General features: G+C 39.5%; 1 protein-coding gene across 1 annotated transcript in view; it reads right to left on the reverse strand.

Moving 5' to 3' along the window:
* The window catches only part of Slc25a21 (solute carrier family 25 member 21), a 474,469-nt gene that overhangs the window by 183,579 nt on the left and 268,102 nt on the right, over positions 1-22,788 (reverse strand). The window contains exon 2 of the mRNA XM_032907774.1: positions 8,068-8,116. Coding sequence (XP_032763665.1) covers positions 8,068-8,116 — 49 coding nt within the window. The remainder of the gene's footprint in view (positions 1-8,067; positions 8,117-22,788) is intronic.

Consider the following 22,788-nt stretch of genomic DNA (forward strand, 5'->3'; position numbering starts at 1 on the left):
TTTTAGATGCAACATAAGTTTGGTTAACTATGCTGGATTGGAAATGAATGCTTATTTTTTGCATCTTTCAAAGCTTACTGAAATGAGCCTGTACAGATCTTGTACATGCTGTCACAGTCTTGTTGTGTCTGGATGACACTGTTTCTTTATGTCATCCACCACTCTGGTTCTTACAATCTTTCTGCTCTTTTTCCATATACATGCCTGAGCCTTGACAGGGAGAGTTTGATGGAGACAATCCCATTTATGGCTGAGAGCTCTAAAATTCCTCTCTTCACACTGTCTGGTTGTGGGAATCTGTGTAAATCACCATCTTCTGTAAGAATATGCTTCTCCGATGAGGGGGGACTAATACTTTGGTCTATGGGTATGGCAGTTTGTTATTAGGAGCCATTTTATTGACATATTCATTTATCAAAATACTGATAGTAGATTTTCCCTAAGGAACCATGGCCCTTGATCATTTTAGCGGTGTCAGGAATGGGCTCTGTATCAAGAAGTACCTTAAGTCCAAACAAGAAGAGATTGGTCACACCCATAACATTTGTGTCATGATTGCACCATGACACAAATCTTGCATATCTTGCATGTAGGTGGCTGACACAGGTCACAGGATTTGAAGCTGGGTGATATTAGTGATTACTTTTTTCTTTGGAGGCATGCAATGTAACTTCTGGTACCATGAACGCTATTCAGTAGGAGTGGGGCTGTCAGCTGCACACTAGCTGGATTTCTCCATGTTTAAGGGCATACGTAAGCTATAGCTTCAATAGGGCCTTACCCTCAGATCCACAGATTCAAAACAAAGTCCCAGCAAGGAGAATGGCAAGTAGACCCAAAGTCTACCTCTGACCAAGTAAGTATTTACAATTGACACCTTCCAAGAAAGAAAAAAAATCATTTTTTTTTCCCAATAGAGTGCCACTGGGTATATCAGCCACACTTTAGGGCAGATCCCATGTCTAGGAGTAATGGGGTTTTGTGGCCAACACAAAACAGACTTCATGGTTTTGCATGTAGTTTTTGCTTTGTTTTTTTTTTTTTTGTTTGTTTTGTTTTGTTTTGGTATCTTTCTCTTTTGTTTGTTCCTGTTGATTTTCTCTTCCTTTCTCTTTTTAAGAGAGAGAGAAAGAATACAAAGTTGGATGGGATAGGAAGGATCTTGGAGGATTTGGACTGGCAATAATATTATCGAAGTATATCATATAGACAAAACTGTAAACTAAAGAAAGCTTACTAAAGTAACCATGTACGTATTCTGGTTCTATTTGTTTAGATCTATTTCTCAATTTTTTTTTTCCTGTTCTAATGTGGAAGGACTGATCTCTGCAAAGCTTCTGTGCCTCCCAGGATACTATGAGTCAACAAGAAGGTGCAGTGGTGGGAAGCTGAAGGTGGTAAGAAGAAAGAAACCAGAGCCCATATCCCCCTCCACCCTCACTACCCCCCCTTACCCCTTACCCCTATCCCTACACACCCCCTACCCCGCCCTGCCTCAGGTGTTGGTAGTTGTTTCTCTTCTGAGGCTCCCTTTGCATTTGACAGGCCAGGGACAGTTGTAATTTCCACCATAATTACCAGGATGACTGTAACACCTCTTCCCTTTGTCTACCGAATGTGGGGTTGTGGCTTTACTGCTAATCTCTGGGTTGCCTCATAGACTTCTGTTGGATCCTAAGGCATCTGAGTAACTAATTCCTTGCATTAAATTCCTTTTGTTTTGAATGCTCAGAGTGGGTGTATTCTCCTGGTTTGGCTCTGACTAATAAATATAGTTAGTAGGGGAATTATAAATAAGTGTAAACCCGTAAGAACAAAGAAGACAGCGCAAGAAATAGTTATAGATGTGTGATGTCAACACACTTTTGTACAACAGAAATGAAAAGAGGAACTGGATGGAGGTCAGTAATAGTAGAGCAGAGAAGGCTACACCCAAAGTATTCTAGGAGGGAGAGATCAGCAAAGGGCGTTGGAAACCCTTTGGAAAATATTGGAAAATCAGATACCGTGGATGGTATTTAAATGTGACTGGGGAAAAATGAGGTTTTTAGAAGTCTCTAAATGTCTCCTTGCTCACTTCATTGAACATCGTGTAGCTTACTCCCTAAAGCCTGACCTAGGACAGCTCCAGATAGGGAGCAGGAGAGTGGTCCCATGCTAGAAACATGACAATGCCCTGAACGGCTTCTTTCTCCGCCATACATAACCTCGACTCAAAGGTAAAAGGAGAGGCACTGCCTAAGGACAAAGCCAGACAATTAGAAATAAGCCCACGTTTAACAAACAGAATAATGACATTTGTAGAAAACAATAGCGTCAAGAAACTTATAGAAGCGTCTTGGGAGAAATAATAATTGGCAACAACCACGCAGAGGCTGACGAATGAAAAGACACCATCGGCAGAAGAGCAGTTCATTGGGCAGCTCATCTCAGCAATAAATACCTGCATTGCCAAACCATAAAACAGACAATAAGTGATAGTAATTGGGTGTATTTTTAATCAAGGAGGGTGAAGGGTGTCGGATCATGAATAATATTTAAAAGTAATAAGTTAGGACAGCGTGCTGACTTATGTCCTAAATCTCTCCTACTAGTTTCCTTGTCTCTGCAAGTTACTAGCGAACCTTCGCGTGCACTGGCATGCAGGTGCATAATTCCAACGACCACCTTCATTGGATATGACTTCTCTCCTTCTCTCTATCCCTCCCCCTCTCCCTCCATACCTCCTTCTCTCTCACTCCTTCTCTCCCTTCCTCCTCCATACCTCCTTCCCTCCCTCACTCCTTGTCTTGCTCCTTCTGTCTGTCTAACCAAGTCTCTTCTTGTAAGGATTCAAAGCGTATTGAATTTGGAGCCTCCCTGACTTTAGTATAACTGCACCATAGCTAATTATATCCACAGAGACTGTTTCCAAAGGATACTTTTGGAGACTCCACACAGGCCATGAACTGGGGTGGAAGCACTACTGAAGCCAATATCAGGATAAGGCTAACATTTAGAAATATGGGAACGGATATTAAAAGAAGCAGCCGAAAGCCCAAAGTGTTTTTTCATCTGGAAAGGGAACTAGTATGTACAAGTGAGTGATGTTTCCTTGTGTATGGCTTGGAGTGGACATGAATGCCTGCAGCATATTGACACCTAGGTCCTCCCAATCAAAGGGGGTGATCAAACTTTTGCTTCTGGTTGGCTAAGTGCAGTCAAAGAGTAATTCTGAACCATAAGTCCGAGCGGAAACGACATGAGACCGTAGGGCTCTCCACTTCCTGTCATGTAGAGTGGAAACACGAGGAAGTGGAGGTTCCACCGGCCTGAGTGATGTTAGCCAGTGCAGTGCACCCTACTATGTCCTAAATGGGTTCCATCTCCCAAATCCATGTGTTTAAATCCGGCCTCTCGGAGATTAGTAATGGGAGGCCCTCATGAATAGGGTTAGTGTCTTTATAACAGTGACTCCAGGTGGTATATTGCTTCTTCTGCTACGTGAGAACCCAGTGAGAGGGTGCTGTCTGTGAAAGAGGGAAAGAGTCTCCTCCAGAGGACAGAAATGGAACCTGTAGGGAAAAGAAACTTGCAGAAGCCAGATTCCATAACTGAAAATTCTTTTGACTACAAGGACCCAGTTGATGGTATTTAATTAAGGCAGCTTAAATGCCATCTATTCATATTGGACATCGGGTGGGATGAGAAAAAGATTCCATGCTGTAATCTCCTGAAATTCAGGCTTGTTACAACCTGACGCATTGTATACAATGAATAATTATTGTTTTGCTGAATCAAACAGAGACTGAGACTAACTTAAGAAATGAGGCAGGAGGCCACTGAGCACTGGCTGCTTCAGCAGTCTGCTTTGTGATGGTGTGTTCTCTGAGGGCAGTGAACTCTGACTTCTTACAGCACTGGGCAGAGGTATACACGCCGACATTGTTTCCGGGCATCTCTCCACTTCCCTTTCCTATGGTGTCTTGAAGATCGGTGTACTGAGTTAATCTTGAACTGTGGATATGGCTCATTTCCCATAATGTTCGTGTGCCCGGTTTACTTCACAAAGTCTAGTCCTTTCTTTCTGACCTCCAAAATGTCTAGTCCTTTCCTTTGCTGAATGAAAAACAAGGGATGATAAAAACTTATCTCCCATTCTTTCTTCAAAAATGTATTTTTCCTCTCTGTAAATGATTATTTGTGTCACTTGGTATGAATTTATTCCTACTTCAAATGTTTTATGCTACATTTTGTATTGTCTTGGAGTGCTTATTATAAAGAATGAGTACTTATGTTGTCCTAATTGGTTCTAGTAGATTGACTTCATTCAGATGCCTCCTGCATCTGGTTGTGAATATATCTTAGTTGCTGTTTTCAAATTCCCAATATAAATAGTCATTCTCTGTATAATTAATTCATTTATTTTAGTCCTGGATGATGATTTGCATCTTTCTTTTTTGTTGATATTAATTTTTGTATATAATCACTATCAGGAAATGTGACCATATTATGGTTAAAAATATCATGTTCAAAATGAATATTTTGGAAGTTTTTTAGTTGATGAAAGAGCCTTAAAAATGCTGAAAGGGAAGTACGCATTTTGAAGCTGCCACTCTTACTAGCTAAGAACTTGGTCTATCTAAATTTAAGCTGAGGGAACAACACATAATTTAAAATAAAAATATAATGTAATCCTTCCAACCCTTTACTTCCTATAACCTCATAGGTTAGAGTGAAAGCAGAAATTTGCCTAGGTTTAACCACTGATTTTATAGCAAGAGAACCTCATAGTCAGACCTCTGTACTTCTTTTAGAACAAAGAAATAACAGTAATCGTAAGAAGGCATTCTAACTGAAAATATTGTCAGCAAATGTTTCCAACAGATGACTTTGAGAGTCTTCAAGCACAGACCATGTGCATTCACTAGATTTCTACGTAGTGTCCCAATTTTCCTTTCTAATTTATAATTCCCAAAATATCTTTATTGAAAATTAAAATCGAGTGTTACACTTTAAGAGAGGAACTCGTCTCTTACAGACTATAACAATGAAGAGCCCAGCATTTTCATCTGTTTCTGCCCAATGGCTATCTTGTTAGTGGCTGAGTGCTAAGTCCTGGAAATCTCATAGTCCATTTCCCTTGCAAACAAAGTTCTACATATATTAGGCTGTAAATAGAGTGTTCATTCAGTACAACCTCTGCTGTCAGACAGGTTAACCGCCATTCATCATTCAGTTCTCTCAGGATACCTGCAGGGTGGTATTATCCCTCCCTCTTCAAGATAGGCAAGGGCACATGACCAATCCCAATTAATAAATGTTATTTTCATGGGAATATTTATATATAGCAAAGAAGGCACAATATACTTATATAAGACACAATATATACAATATATAAGGCACAAGTTACTTAGTAAATGTATTTCAAGCAAAGTATAATTCAAATCCAGTCCAATGACATGAGGTGGTTTGAAGTTGACGTTGATGGGACTCTTCACGGATGTGGAGACTCTTGAGTGTATCCTGGAATCCACAGCTAGATACGGAATAGCCACTGTTGAGCAGACAAGCGAGGACCAGGGGATGATGGAATGATCATAATTTTGGTGCCATGTTTTATTTAGATTGTTCTTATTTCTCCAAGCTTATTTGAATGTAAGGAACTCATGCTTTGTAAGAAGAAAATGTATTACCCAGCAAGACTAGCAGTAATATCTTGGCTTTTCATAGGTGAAATCCACAGAAGAATCTAAGGAGAAAAGGTTCGTAGGTTTTTGCCTTCTCTTCTGAAAACCCCAAGGTGGTCTAGAGGTCGATGTCCCTCATTTGGGCATAATCTGTGGTTTTCCAACTTTGTTTCGATGTAATGACAAACTAAGCTTTCTACTGAATGCTTCCATTCTGCCCAATTTCAAACTACCAGTGTAGTAATATCTGAAAGCTGAACCTGGGAGGTGACAGGCTCACATGGAATCATAAGGGTTGGATCCACCTTGTCAGAATTAATAACTTCACAAGGAAAGAAGGACTACAGAGTTTCTCTGAGTGAGATTGCTATGTTTAGGAGCCGGATTAAGGGCTTGCAATAAGAACCAAGTAGGTCCCAACCTTGATCTTGAACTTCCTAGCTTCCCAAGCCATTATCCAAGTATGGGAAATAAATGCTTTTTGGTTAAGCTGTGGTATTTTATTTTGACAACTGGAAGGTTCAATCACAAGTCAAATCTTATTGTTTCAACTATAAATGTGATATTATTTTCAAGTAGAAATCACTTCATCATCATGTAAAAGTTGCTTTCATCATCAATCACTCTGAAAATCTGAAAGTCTGGAAGATGGCACACTGGGTGAGGACACTTGCTACCAAGGCGATGACCTGACTCTGACTTACTGACCTTATAGAATGGAAAGAGAACTTAGTCCCATATATTGTTCACTGAGTCCAATAACTGTGTCTAAAATGCATGCACATGACAAGGGTATGCACATGTGTATGAACACACACATAGACACACACACTAATTAAATTAAGAAAATTTAAAGTAAGAGGCCTCTTTAGGTAAGTTAAATAAAATGTCCATCAAATGACCAGTCTGATTCATCAAGTAATTCCTAACCAAGGAAGCAATGATTAGTTCAATCACAGAATTAGTGTTGCAACATTTGCTAGCAGGGTACAACGTAAGCTGGTGTTGCTCTTAGTGTTAGCAATCAGGTACGTCCATGGACAGCTAAGAGTGACGCCACAACAATCAGACATCTTTATAGCCAGCTTTCAAGGGATCCAGCAACAAGGCATGTCAGCTCTAGCTGCCCAAGAGGCGACACTGTCACTCCTATCACATGTCCTGCCAATGTACCAAGCTCCAGATAAAAATTACATTCTCCCTGCACCCAGTCTTTCTTCTTTCATCCTTCTCTCAGAGGCTGCCTCTGTATCCCCCTTCCCCAGTAAATCTCCCACCTGAGACCTGCCCCATGATATACCTCCCACATGAGACCTATCTCAAGGTATACATACTTCCCACATGAGACCTGCCACTCGGTATGGTTTTTGTCATGATCATGGCCAAGTCCTATCACTTAGGTTTTGTATAATGCAAATATATAGAAACATACACTATGCACTAAAATCTTCTAATTTCAAAAAAAATAAAGTTCAGTAATTTAGCCAGAGTTTAAACTTCCAAAAATATGCTCTAACTTCCCCTGCAGGTAAGCATTTACCAATTGGTTATTCAATCCCAAATGGTCATACCTAAAAACATAAACGCAAGCAACATTATGCAGATCAAGAAGGATGTGCTTATGTATTGAATAGAATACACACACACACACACACACACACACACACACACACACACACACACACACACACGGGGGAGAGAGAGAGAGAGAGCAATAATAATTAAAAAGAAAAAAAGTTCATGAATTTGAAAGTGAGCATGTGCAGGAGTAGTTTGGGGAGTTTGGAGGGGAGAGAGTAAAGGGGAAATGATATATTACAAGTCCAAAAAAAAAAAAAAAATTGAAGACTCATTCCCGCCCGCCTCAATGCTCTACAGTGATCATATTAAACTTTTGGTATTTTTGGTTTTGCTTTTCATTTTGTTTTTATTCCTGGAAGATAGCTTTAATACATTGCTCTACATTTTCTCCTTCAGCATTTTGCATTGGCAAAGAGTTATAGGAATAAATTCTTTAACTGTCATTTGAAAAGCTCTCCTGAAATAAAAATGCTGACTCTCAGACAGCAATCTATTATGCTCGACGCCAACTGAAAAGCTGCTGTCGTAGTTCGTTAGATAACATTTAGTTTTCACACCGATTTGATGAATTTATCTCATGTACCAGTGCATCACAAATCATGCCTTCCAATTGGCATGTGACAGCAGAAAGCAGTGCATACCTTCTGACGACCTCACATTTCATCCTGTCAAGTGGAACGATCTTTGAAAAGCAAATTTAGATGCCAGTCTAGGGAGAAGCTACCGGCCTGGGACAAGTTCTAGCATTTAGTGTTCTGACAGATCTTAACTTGGATATCAGCCAAGGTCAATAAAACTTGTTCATGCAAAACCTTACCTGGTTTTCACCACATCGAGGGGATGCATCAGGCAAATTTCTACAAGACCTGGAAGATGATAAAGAAAATGCCAATGAACACAAGACACCTATTGATTCCTGAAAATTAAGATCAAAACAAAGAATGTAGATGGAGGTGGAATGGATCTCGGGGAGAGGGGAGATGGTGGGGAGCTGGGAGGAAGGGAGGAAGGGGAAACTGTGATCTGGATATATTGCATGAGAGAAGTATCTATTTTCAGTAATTAAAAAGAATTTAGAACCTTGGATAGAACAACTACTAGAAGTAACTAGTTACCAAATAATTTTATTTCAGTGGGATAAAAATGTGACCAAGCATTTTCTTATAACTCTGGCAGGGAGGTAGGGCTATGGGGAAAAAAGGAAAAAACACATAATCACATTAAATTATAACCAATTAAACAGAAATTTTGTATCTCAACACAGGTGCACATAAGTATAAGAAGAAGAGAAAAAAAGGCAGGAGTCTGAGTTCTCCCACCAACAGGGCAAAACATAACACTTAGGTCTAACATCCACATGATAAAGATGACTACGAGTCTTACTTAATAAAGCAGTTATTAGATACCATCAGCTTAATAAAGGACATATATCAAATTGACATTGTGTACCACAAGTTTTTAGACAAGGATGATTGGATGATTGAAGCTGGAGCACACAAAGTATGCTCTCCTAAGATACCACAAATAGCAAATCTTTTGTTCAGTATGTGTACGTGTGCATGTGCATGTACGTGTGTGTGTGTGTGTGTGTGCGTGTGTGCGTGTCTGTGTCTGTGTCTGTGTATATACGTGCATGAGTATCATAGAGTATATGTGAAGGTCAGAGAACAGTTTACATGAGCCAGTTTTCTCTTTCCATTTTGTGGGCTCGAATCTAACCCAGTTCTTCAGGCTTTGGCCCTTACACTCTGAGCTGTATTCCTGGTTCATTTTCTGATAAGAAACTAATGGCGCTGGGGTTAAATGACTCTTCTCTAGAGACATCAGGAAAGGAATTCCGGCTGATTCTTATTTCCAGATGAATGTAAATTCTTAAGCAAGGCTAAGTGTGGGGGACCTTAGAAGTTATGCAGCTGTACCAATACTGCCTTGAGTAATTAACCTTTATCAATAAAGATAAATCCTTACATTTATATACGTGTAAACTGTGTATAAATACATCCCTGTGTATAAATATGCAATGGAGTGGCAAGCTAAATCACAGCCAAACTCAAATTGAGTTAGTTTGCAAAGGTGGTGAATGTACCTAGTTTAGGAATTTTGTGTGGCCCCGAGGAAATGCAGGAAGTATTCACAACCTTCACTTATACAGAGAATGACGGTGCTCACACTTAGTTGTACACACCCGTGATAGCACGTGCTAAATGTGCCAAGTGAAGTAACTGCCGTGATCGTTGTTACTGCAATGCTCATAAATACAACAGCTATTTTTTATAGCTGCTAAGCTGTAAAGCTACCTAAACTACTACTGTTGGTTATAAATTACTAGGCTGGTAATTTATAAACTAGCGGTTTCTCCACAAGACAAAACTCTTCTCCTGCAGCTTCATCTGCAAGAAGCTGTGTGATCTCCTAATGGGCAATGGTTACGAGCATGGACTTGTAACAATCAGTTTCCCAGAGAAGAGAAAGACACAGGAGGCAGGGATGGCTCGGTTACAAGGCACAGCAACCCAGCGTCTGGGGCAAGGTGTTATCTTTATCAATAAAGTTGAATTACTCAGGAAAGTACTGGTACATCTTGTAATGTTCCCATATGGCTAGCCTTGCTTAGGAATTTACATTCATCTGAAAGAATAACGTGAGCAGAATACTTTCCCTAGCTCCTCCAAGGGACAGTCATTTTTCTATGGGGTCATTAGTTCCCTATTAGTAAATGGGAAGGGTAAATGGTCTGGAATAAATTCATGATCTAAAATTCTGTGCTCCCTTACTCTTAAATTCAATGCACACGTGTACATGTACATCCATTGACATACAGTTCAAAATTGAGGTTCACTAGTTAGGACAAAGCCACCATCCAATGATCAGCATTGATCCTGGAAACTCAGCCTTTAAGACAGCATTGATGCCAAGCACTACCAGTCATTAATTAAGTAAAGTTCTACGAATAGGACACTCAGGATTGCTTACCAAAGCACACACATAATGCTTCTTACTCTCTTGACATAAAGGAAAGAAAAAAAGAATACCAAACAGCACCAGATGGTTTATCACCCAAAATGTTTACAAAAATAACCAACACCACCAACCACTAATTAAAATTAATAGCATAGCATGGAAAATACGTTTACAGAAATATAAAGCCATTTTCTTATTTGCAAAATTGTTCTACTTTCCCGTAGACTGTATGTTATAATTTTGTACTTAAGCTATTTTCTAATCTCTCGTTCTCGCCAAGGTTCCATGTATTCACTCAGAGATTTCATATTGGTTGCCTCCCGTGTGTTCAGCATTGAGGACTGAGCCTAGTAATGAGGACAGACGCTTAAAATCAAATAATGATACACAGGAGGAGGGATGGCCCTGAGGTGACGGCTCCTTAGACAGAAAAGCCCCCAACATGACCTGAGTTTGTGTAAGCTGTGGAGAAGATACTTGAAGTAGAAGATAGCATAAACATGGGGAATAGTAGAAAAGTACATATGTGTGCATATATTTACACACACGCCTCCCTCCCCTTAACAGGAAAGTAAAAAGGATTTGCTTATGGTAACATGGGTTGGAGGTAGATGTGAAATTGGAAGAGATGACTCTGAAGTATGTAAAGCACAGACAGGATCATTTCTAGGCGTTTGTGCTTCATCCCAGAGGCTGTGAGGAGGCAGAGAACGGACTTTTAAAATTACCTTGTTGAATATGTGCCTACTGTTTCGTTGTCTCTGACATATTTAAGAGGAGCGATAGTCACCCAAGGCCGTAGGCCCTGTTAGTGATTTAACCACATGTCCTTTCCATCTCCTGCTATCTTCACTCACATTTACTCATGGTCTGGCAAAGAGCACCGATCTCCATCTCTTTCTTCTTTGGTTACCAGCAAAAACATCTGTCATTAAACCTAGACATCCTGGTGTCCTAACGCCTCTAAGTATGTGAGGAAGTTAATCTTGATGTCACTTTTGTAGGATTTAGAATTGCCACAGAAATATATATCTGTTATGTATATGAGGGCATTTCCTGAAAGATCAGACTAAAGAGGGAAAACTTGTCCCTAGTGTGGATGACATATGCCAAGGCTGGGACTTAGGATTGCACAGAAAGAGGAAAGCGAGCTGAGCACTGACCTTCGGAGTGACTGTGGAGGCAATGTGATCAATTTCTGTGTCCTCCTACCATCACGACTTGAGCAAGATCAACTCTATCCCTTCTTAAACTGCAAGCCAACAGAAACTCTGGTCCTTCAGCCACTTTTGTAAGGTGTTTTGACACAGCAATGAAAAGGAGAACTGCTGTAGTCCATAAAAGTCAGTATCTATGCATGAAACTACCTACCAATTTGTGACTTGGACAACAGAAAAATTGGATTAAATTGCCAAATATAACATATTTTTCCAGCATATCAGTTTGATTACTTGTGATTTTTAATAGAAACAGGAAATTATAGGCTTCAATTGAGTAACAGAGAACATACACATTGGAAATGACATAGAGTTTGTGTAACTGTTATCAGAAATCTTGGTTAAATCGAGAGTCTGTACAGTGTGAAGGATGAAGGCTTTCACTGCATAGCTCGGGGTTATGAGGATATGGGAATATCTATAAAAACAGAATAAGATGAAATGAAGTGACCTCTAGGTAGTGAATACCCCCACAGACTTGATAATTCTATTGCCTGGTATGAAGCCACAAACTGAATAAGACAATTGAACACAGCTTTTAATAATTGCTTCTTAAAACTGAAATTTTAACATAAGGAGGTAACTCAAAAGGAGAGTTCCATTTTAATCTGTCCGAATTACTGATGCAAAACGTGATTCCCTCTCATCAACCTGACATTTATTAGATGCAGTGGCTACAGAAGAATACAAATTCAAACTGTTTGATCTCTGTACTGACATAGAATGGCACAGCTAGACAGCCACAGAATCACCTTCCCTGGGGAAATGTTCCTGGGGATTACAATATGTGGAGGAAGGATGTGGAGGAAGAATGTGGAGGCATCTACACCAGCCGAAACAATAGATGTTTGGACCAATCCTGTTTTAGCAAATTTTTTTCTTGTTGATTAAAATTTTAAATTAGTATTTAATCTTGACATTAGAATAACCATCACTTTGGGAATACAATGTTTTCAAATTGTGCTTATTTTAACAAGGTCACGGGTTATTTGAATGTCCAATTAAAATTAAATGCAGCAGCCAGGCTTGGTGCTCCATTCCTTTAATCCAAGCACTCAGGAAACAAAGGTGGGTGCATTTCAGTGAGTTTGAGGTCACCCTAGTCTATGTAGAGATTTCTAGGCCAGGACTACATAGTGGGACTCTTTCAAAAAAAAGGGAGAAAATCTTTATTTAGCTTACAGGTTACGGTCTGCCAATGAAGGATGCTAAGGCAAGAACTCTGGCAGATGCGGAAACTGAAGTAGAGGCCATGGAGGAGTGCTGCTTACTGGCTTGCTCCAGCTGGTTTCTCAGCAACCATTTACAGTCCAGGTCCACCTATCTTGGGAGGATACTGGGCTCCTCACCATCGGTTGAAAATTAAGGAAATGCCCAAGACAGGTGCCAACAGATCAGTCTGATGGAGGCAATTCTCCAGTTGATGGTCTATCTGTCCAGGTGTGTCAACCTGACAAGCAAAATTAACCCTCAAATCTCTGAACCTGTGACTTGAATTTCTAGAATCAATGTTGCAGTCTTTGAACAGGCTCAAATATTGGTCTTCACCGAAGCCAATGTTACTGAGGAAGGCCTACTATAAATGTTTCTCCCTGTCTTCATCTTTTCTGAGAATCTCCTGGCCCAATCGACCACAGACCCTCAGTGAACACCAGCCCCATTCCCATTCCTCTAGCTTCAAGGCTTGTCTCCTGCTGCTCTCTCATTGTGCTTCCTTCCTGCTGTAGAATATATACACTGGACCGAGACAGCCATCTTGTACAAGGAGACTTAGGGGTACAGCACCCTCCAGTAAAGGAAATGATACAAGTTGTTCCTGACATGTGCGACTTACTGTCGTCTGCCTCCATATGTTTTAGAGAAAAAAAATAAATCCATTTTCTTTAAACTGAAGATGAGCTGCAGTGGATCTACTCGTGTCTGACACGGAGTCTTTGGATGAGTCTCCAATGGTATCCTGACCTTGTCTTCCTGCTAATCTTCCCACCCCCATCACTTTGCACAATGGCAGGCACTCAATAACTCAGTAAATATTAGTTGAATAAGTAAATTAATATTGATTGGAGTCTGTGCATATGCCATTGTATTAGCCAATCTTCAAAGTAAAGTCAACTGGGAGCTATTTATTGGGTATTTACTTCACTAGTTGAGCTTTATACAAATAAACAGATAAGGATGGCATTGAATAAAGAAAGTACAGGAACTACTCGTATAGAGAATTACAATAGAGTGCACATATACAGATGCTCTGCTGGTTTGTAAGTGTGAGCAGGATGCAAGCCAATCAGTATCTAATAAACTGACAAGCGACTGTTGAGAGCTGAGTGTGTAAAACATACTGTGATGGGTGGTGAAGCCCATTCTGATACAGGACCAAGGGTGGTCTTCAAAGATCATCACAGAAGTAACGCAGTGAGGAAGGCAATAGGCTTACAGCCGTGGTTCCATGACTGATGCTGCTACTTAAATGTTTTTGGTTCTTCATCAATTTTAGTCTTATATAACTTTTATCCCAAATTGTGGACTTTTGTCAAGGATTTATGTTATAGTAATTATAAAACTAATAATATAAAATATAAGCAAACCTTCAACAATTTTAACTACTCTTGTATATTCTTTGCATTTGAGATGTTCTATAAAAGAATAATTGTGTGTGCATGTGTGTATGTGCATGTGTGTGTGCATGTGCGTGTGTGTGCACATGCGTGTGCTTGTGTGTGTGTGTGTGTGTGTGTGTATTACCAAAAAAAAAAATCTTACTGTTTCACTAACTTTGCCAAAAATCACAGATAGGTATCTCATGTCTCGTGACAAGGTTTTTTTCTCAAAGCTAGAAGTGAAAAGCCACATCCAGATCATCACTCTTCGGAGAGGAATGGACTGCTCTTACTTTCTAGACTGTTCAAATGTATGCACCACAGAGCAGTTGACTCATTTTTTAACCCCTGACCACAGAAAGGGGCAACAGCAAGTGTGTCACTACAACAGCAGACAGATCTACTATGGGAGGTCCATGCCACCATTAAACCCTAATAGACCCAAAGCACAGAGACCTGGGACCTGACGTCATCCTATGCCTCCTTCCCAGCCCACTCTGCCTTCACTTTGGAGCTACGTAACTTGCTTCAGTGACTCTTGTTATAGCAGGATGAAGGGATAAGGAAGACAAACTGAGCAGCCCGAAGAAGCCTTGAGCATGACCAATTAAAGGAAAATGTTGTTAAAGGAAATGTTGAACGATCCTTTAGATACGGGATCAATGTTGATTTTAAGGATATAATCTTTTTACACACTTTGGATCACAAAGTTTTGCAAATTTATTCCAACTTATTTTGACTAAGTCAATCCATTATTTTCTACAATTTGGTAATATATTCCAGCTACATAATATTAAAGAATAATCAATTAGGTAAATGAAATATGTCGAAATAGCATTTAGCTTGCTACACTTTGGCTAATAATGCACAGATACATATGAACATTTGCCTCTCCATAACACATGCCTGTACCTAGAAGTCACTCAGTAGACATTGACGAGGAAGCTGAACTATGCACTGGTAGACAGTAGTAGGCAGGAGGTGGCATTTTAAGAATTTAGCATACTATAGTCCAGAGAATTCATGAGAGCTTTATAAACTATGATAATACTTGATCATTAAATTTTACTTTTAGGTGGTTCTGTTTGTATGGGAGCCAGTGTGATATTTTTGGATGGTGACTCGCTGGAAGAATTAACTGAAGTTAGTTACTGGTTCATAACCTTACACACTTAGAAATCTTACTAAAATCTCATGTTCTGGCAATGTTAATCATACAGTGTTGGTGACTGCAGTCAACACTTCATGCAAATGATTGATCCAATCCTTTTTCATTGTTCTCTGTGCAGCCATTTATAAGTGAAACACAACTGATAGGAGAAACGGGTGCATCCATTGTGCACTCTTGGCACCTCTGTGGAAAATCTTCTCATTATTAATGTGGAGGGTTATTTATGGGCTCCTAGGTCTACCCCATTGGTCTGCTTTTAGACCTATACCAGGATGCTTCAGTTACTACAGGTTTGGAATAGACTTTGAAGTTAGGTAGTATATGAGTCCATGTTCTTTAAGGGAAGAGAACTGATGGGACAGATAGATACATATACACATACACATAAATATACATATACATATACATATACGTGTGTGTGTGTGTGTGTGTGTGTGTGTGTGTGTGTGTTATAAACGGTTTATTAGACTGACTTACAGGATGGAGTCCAGGCAATTCCAACTGTGGCTGTCTCACACTGGAGAGCCTGAGAATCTGGTAGTTGCTTAGTCTACAATGCTGGTTGTCTCTGCAGTTCTTATCTAGTGCTAAAGGACTGGAGGACTGTAGGCTTCCCAGAAGCTACTGGTGTTCAGTCCATGTTGTAATCTAAAAGAGCTGGCTTTATATTGTTGAAGGAACGCCACAGGTTAGATAGACTTGCCAGGGGAGGGAGAAGACAGCAGAACTCCCTTCCATGACTTTGCATCTGGGCTGTCACCAGAAAGCGTGGCTGAGATTTAGAGTGGGTCTTTCTGTTTTAAATGATCTGATCAAGAAAATTCCTCCCAGGCGTGCCCAGTAGCTCATGATTTAGTTGATTCCAGATGTGGTCCAACAGACAACCAAGGTTAGCCATCATGGGTAATAAGTTGACTAGCTTCATTCTTTTATATCAAATCTTCTTGGTTATATGGGGCATTTTATGGTTCCAGATGAATTTTAGGATTTCTTTTCTATTTATCTATAAAGTATCATTAGCAGAGACTGAACTGAAAAAAATTATTACTAATAGATGCTGAGTACATGTCTATTTTTTTTGGTAGGATGAACTATTGCCAGGAAAGCCTGGGTAGTTGGCATTTCAAGAAGCAGGAAACATCTCACCCGGTCTGAGAGGCAGAGAACAGTTGAGAGCTAAGTAAGCAGGGACCCTCAGTTACCAGGTCCACCATGAACCAATCTTTCCTCCTATCATGCCACAGAATCTACCAAGTCCCTTCTTTGTTGTTTTAAAATGAAATCCCAGACCTCACATTTGTTTTCTGATATTCATGCTGTTTCAACTGCTTACTTACCTGATTTTGTGTCATATTTTTAAATCTCAAAGTATTGAATAATTTTAACATCTAGAGAGAGTTGAGGAGGAATGGCTTCATGCTGTGCAAATTTCCAATTCAAAAATAGAACAGCTCCAGACAGAACTAGTATTTTTTTTTCATCTACTCCACTAGTCAAGCAAATCATTACAGCATCCTATTTGATAGCCTGCCCAGAACATGTGGTAGCCCCACTGGATTATAAGCAATGTGAGTCTCATAAAAGGAAATCAAATATATCACGCTTCTCCCCAGTAACAGCTAAGGTGCTCTAGCTTTGTGGTACAACAATGGCACATTATGCACACTGAATTGGCCAACAAGACAACACATTTGGCCAGTTGGAAAGATTGTATTGAGATTACGTGTTTGGCTGAACCAAATCTCCCCTCAAAAAATGTGAAGTGAAACCTTTCATGTGGGTTTAGCATGAACGTGTTGTCTCTTTTTCTTTCTTTCTTTCTTTCTTTTTTTTTTTTTTTAAGAAAATAACACTGAGCTGTAGCTGTCAGCACATGATTGCAGGGAATGCAATAGTTTCCACATTGCATTCTCAACACTGTCACAGTTTATGATCTCCCTGCCCTAAGAACTTATGGAGATGTGTTTCACAGGTAAAAACATATGAACATATTAACCTCTAGAACATGGGATAAAGGGGGTGCACACAAGGACGAGAGAAAACTTTTACAAATATGACTTTTTTTTTTTTGCAAATCTCACTTTTAAGGCAAAAGCAGATTGAAAATTATTAAACTAATGGAAATGTTTCTCACTAGCAATGTCTTTTAGTTAATTATTTTGTGCCCAATTTCAGCTCGGTACAATGTGTCTTAAATGACGGATTGATACTTTAACACAAGACATTTGCACTTCCTTCCCCCTTGCTCCCTCCTTCACTCTCCTGCAAATGTAACTCTGTGTAATATTCCGAGAAAGCCCTAGCGCAGTTAGATACAGGCTCCACTCCCAGGACTGTTATTCCCTTGGTGAAAGCTAAGAGCTTTACACAATACAGTCAGCAACGCAAGGAAAACACAGAGCCGTGGATTATCTGGCAGACAGTAAACTCTTTCCAAAGGTGGATAAAAAAAAAATGGCTTTAAAGAGAAATGGATACTAGAAAATAGGGGTTGCTGCTTGCTTTGTGATTATAAAATGGACACATGTAAAATCTGCAATCGCTGTATGTGGCATATGTAATAAATGTGTGTTAATGCAGAGAAAGCTCATATGGTATTTTTTTAAGGTTCGAGCTGTCAAAACCCAGATACACAGTCACAAAAGCTTTGGTTTCCTGAGGCATGGAAGAAAGGGCCACTCCCAAAATGAACATCTTGAACATTGCGTCTACAGTCAGGTCTGTGAACTCTCGCCCAGTTCTAGGGACTTTTCTGCCCTTCCGTGAACCAGAATGATAAATATATTACTAGGAACATCTAGTTTGAGAAGAGGTACAACCAGGCCTTGTGTTGAGCCCTTCAAGCTAACATGCATACCCTTCTCTCATAGAGAAAGCTTGACATGAGTGCCAGAAAAGTATTTGTATTAAAGAGATAGGCAATTTGTGCTACAAAGCAAGGTTTTTGTTTGCATGTAATCCAGAGAGCTGATTATCAAACAAATTCTAGCATATTCCTGCCAAAATCTGGGCTGTTACCCAGCCTTTGTGCATATAGTCTTCAAATAATTATACAGAGAGAAACAGTGCTTTTTCTAAATCTCCAATAATTCTTTATCATTACTTGCGTAAGTTCTCACAGGTACCAAGAAGTCAATCTGAAATTTATACTATTTGTTTAGCATAATTTACTAAAAATATTATGATCTTATACCAAAGTTTTAGTTTCTTAGGAATTTCCAACCCTGCAATCCATGCACCATACCTGCATTTTTTTTGCTACTTCATTATGCAGATGTTTCTAGTATTTTGACCACATAGAGACACAAATGATAGTAAGTTTCCCATTTCTCAAACAAATAATTTCCTTTCATTTCTAAAGTGTAAGAACCTTACAGGAAGGGAACGCCAGCTAACTTGTGTTGGCAGAATCTTGCTAAGAGAATTTAGACTTTTAGGTCCCAGGCAGTTATTATTTCTTTCTATGAGTCACTGACACCGACTGCCATCAAACAAAAGGCAGGCTGCAGTGGCAACAGCTGCCCTTCATCCCAAGTAGCATTACTTCCTAGTCATATACAGCACGATGCAGTGAATGGTTTCTGGTTTTGAAACATTTACTGCCATACCCTTTCCCTAATGCTGAGCCAAGATTTCCTCCATTTCATTAATCACACTTATCTTTATGTGTTAACTCTTAATTTTATACTTGTTGAATGACCTGGAACCAATGCTACACAACTTACTTTTGAGCTGTTATTTCAAACCAGACTCCATGCCAGGCTCCCATGAGGTCCAGCTTACTAAGTTATTCCAGGTTATTCCACAAACCACATTCCTGTCAAGGTCTGACTCGTGGAGGAAGAGAAAAGGCTGTTTCAGTTTTAGGGACTTCTTCCATTTCCACAATCACCAATACATTGGGTTCTGCTGTACAGGATTTCTATGTCAATTAATTTAATTTTTATTCCATGATCAACTCACAAAAATTAAAGAATCTGGGGCTGGAGGAATGGCTCAGTGGTTAAGAGCACTGACTGCTCTTCCAGAGGTCCTGAGTTCAATTCCCAGCAACCACATGGTGGCTCACAACTATTTATAATAGGATCCGATTCCCTCTTCTGGTGTGTCTGAAGACAACGACAGTGTACTCACATATATGAAATTAATAAATAAATCTTAATATATTATACATAAAAAATTAAAGAATCCTTTATGCAGCTACCAACTGCATGATTTAAGAGTAAACTCTATACAAGAGGAAGACATTTTATAACACAATTATTTATCTGCAATAACAGTCACTATATATATGTATATGTATATATATATATATCGATAAAAACATTGACTAAATAGAAATCAATGATTGATTTCAGTTTAATGTTTCAATTCCAAGCTTATTAGGCAATGTTTGCCTCTGGGCCATCCCCCTAACCAGCACAGTGGGATGCTTCCTCGCTGCTGTACAGGTAACATGATTAATATCACTTTCTAGTTTATGGGGAAAGTCTGGACCTAGGAAAGTTTTTAATCAATATACTCTGAGTTCCTACTCTGAACATGGTACAGTTTTAGACATTGATTCTACTTTTTTCTATTTTATTGAAGGACTAGGGAGAAAAGTCATCGACCAAGAGTGCAGATAGGAAGAAATCAGAGAGTGTATGAAATAGCCCTTAGTAGTGATGAGAGGGCTGAGCTAGAAAAACGTAGGATCATCACTGGGCAACACTAGGGCCTGAATATCTATGCAATTGTTGCTATTCTAACAGAAACATTTAGTCATGTTGGTAAAGTCTCAGAAAGAGTAGGAGTAAATCAAGAAGAGCTTTTGCCAAATGAATATGAGGAAGAGAAAGGGCAAAAGAATAAATGCATATTGGGGGATGCTTTAATGCTAGATCAGTGAGCTGAAGCTGGACATGAGGAGGTGACACTAGAGCATTATTTAATCAGCGTCTGGGTACTAAGAAGGGGAGGGCAGAAAGAGATGGAATTATTGTTAACAGTGCTTGCATCTAACACTTTTATTAATAGACAATATTACAGTCTTGGTTTTTAAAATTTATAACTCCCATGTTGGACTCATCCACACTTTTAATAAAACTGCTGGCAGACTAAACTTTGAGTGATAGGAACAGGTGTGTCAAAACAGCGACAAGGGTGGAAAATAAACCAGCGCTCCCAGGGCTGGGTTCAGGAGATGCTCTTCTTGGATTGAGCTTGCCCTTCAAGAGTCCTTTGAATTTATTTAACTGAAGTCCTATAATGACCTGAAAACATGTGTGCCTAAAAAATGTTAATGTAGACATAGAGAGGTGGAAGAAATTCGAAGTATAGAATTTGAATAAGCAAATACAGAAGTCCAAATACAGCCACTTTGGAAGAATTATAATCTATTTTGAAGCTTGGTGGTATATTAATAAAGTATATTTTAATGAATTTAATTAATCACGTAAGGAGGGCATTTCAAAGTTCTCTCAAGCATTTTACAATGTCTCTGCACTAAAAGTATCTCTTGATGGATGGAGATGAAAATTCTTGATAATCTGCTCTGGAATTCTGCAGGGTAGCCAGCCAAGGAGTGGGAAGTCACAGATAAACTGTTCCTGAGGGTGTTGTTAAGTTTATTAAAAGTACATTTATATTGACTTCAGATTTCACCATAGGAGACTGTGATTTCTGTGTACACCCAGTGCCTGCATCTAACCACCAGTGTGAAATGCAAGGACAAGTACTTCTGCCATGACTCTAGCTTATGTGCTTCCTTACACTGTAATGACAAATTCTTCCACATACTAAAGCAGCATGTGGGATGATGAGGGAACTAGAGGAATACTAACTGAAAACAAGTCCACCGTGGCATCTCAGGATGCTGCATCTCCTGGCATCTTTTGTATGTTGTCACATAGCTAAAGTCTTAGCCACAAAATGTGGGAGCTAGGACCCAAGGCTCTAAGTGTCTTCTACACTCAGTTTCCCTTCCCAATGACTGGAATCTCAGTGTCAGTAATACCTCACTGGCAACAAAATAGTGCTGCAGCGGCTGCTAAAACCCTGGGAGGGAGGAGACTGTGTCCCAGCATATAATGAAAACCAGAGCTTATGTGACCGACTGTGCCATTGCCATGAGGACTACCGCATGGAGGAATAATATTTGTTTTTAATCTGCTGCTGTGATGTTGCTCCCCTTTGATATAACGGATTTACATAGATCACGTAGTGCCCTTGCACAGGTGCTGGCTACAGGGATCCAGAGTTTACCAGACAAAAAGACAGCGAGTGTACGTGAGGATGCGAAGAAAGGGGAACCCTTGTACAAATTTGGTACAAGGTGAAATTTGGCAGATGTGGATTGTTGCAGACATTATGAAAAAAACTGAATATTTCTCAAGAAACTAAAACAGAGCTTCAAATGATCCAACAATTCTACAGCTTAGTACCTATCCAAAGGAAATGAAAACATATCTGAAAGGGGTTAGAGCTTTCATGTCTGTGGTAGCATTACTTAAATAGCCAAGGTATCAAGTCAACCTAAGTGTCCGTCAGGGGATGAAAGGATAAATGAAACTTGACCTAGCTTTACTTCTGTTGCCATGATAAAAACCATGACGAAAGGCAACTTGGGAAGGAGATGGTTTTATCTTATAGCTCGTAGTCATCGCACAGGGAAGCGAAGCAGGAACTCAAGGCAGGAACCCAGAGGCAGGAACTGAAGCAGTGATTGCAGGGTGGTGGGTGCTGATTACAGGGTTAGTGCTCCTGCCTAGGCCAGTTTGCTTTTTTTAATACAACCCAGGACCACTTGGCCACACATGTCATGGCCCGCTGTTCTCTGGCCTTTCCCATATCAAACACTAATTTAAAAAACGCAACTTAGATTTGCCTGCAGAACAAACAAAGGGATTGTCTCAGTTGAGGTTCACTGTTAAACAGATGGCCCTGGCTTGTGAAAAGAAGGCAGCACAACCTGACACAGACAAAAAACAAAAATAAACAACAACAAAACCCAAGCTTGTCTTTCAATATGTATCTAAAACACTTATAAAAACATAATATGTAGACCAATAACATAAGCCATCTGTTAATTTTCACACGCAATACATATTATGTATGTGTACTTTTATACAATTGTCAGTGTTTGTTGCAATTGTTGTTTCCTATCCTAAACACAGCCACAACAGTGTGCTCTTTACTTTGCACCATTACATCATGACCAATTTGCTTTGTTGACCAAGACGTCGTTGAACAGTACTAGACGTCACATAAGAGAATAGTTTTCAGATATTAAGGGTCTTTCCACATTTGATGATATGAACAAAACTGGAAGGCATGATTTTTAAGTGAAACAAGGCAGTCTCAGACAAGTGCTGTGTGAAATTAGTTTAATGGTTTGATGAATATATAAACAATATGTTGGATTCTTGAAAAGTACTGAAAGAGTGGATTTAAAGATTTAATGCAAAAATGCTTCCTCTTAGGCATCTGAGAAACTCATAGAGTTAACATGAAGAGTAAAAGGTCAAAGGGGATGGAGGACACAAAGAAAATTTATATGAACTAACAGAGATCTATCCAGTACACACAGAGTAAGTGTAAGATAATACAAA

This window comes from Rattus rattus, chromosome 7 (genome assembly GCF_011064425.1).
Source record: "Rattus rattus isolate New Zealand chromosome 7, Rrattus_CSIRO_v1, whole genome shotgun sequence".
NCBI lineage: Eukaryota > Metazoa > Chordata > Mammalia > Rodentia > Muridae > Rattus > Rattus rattus.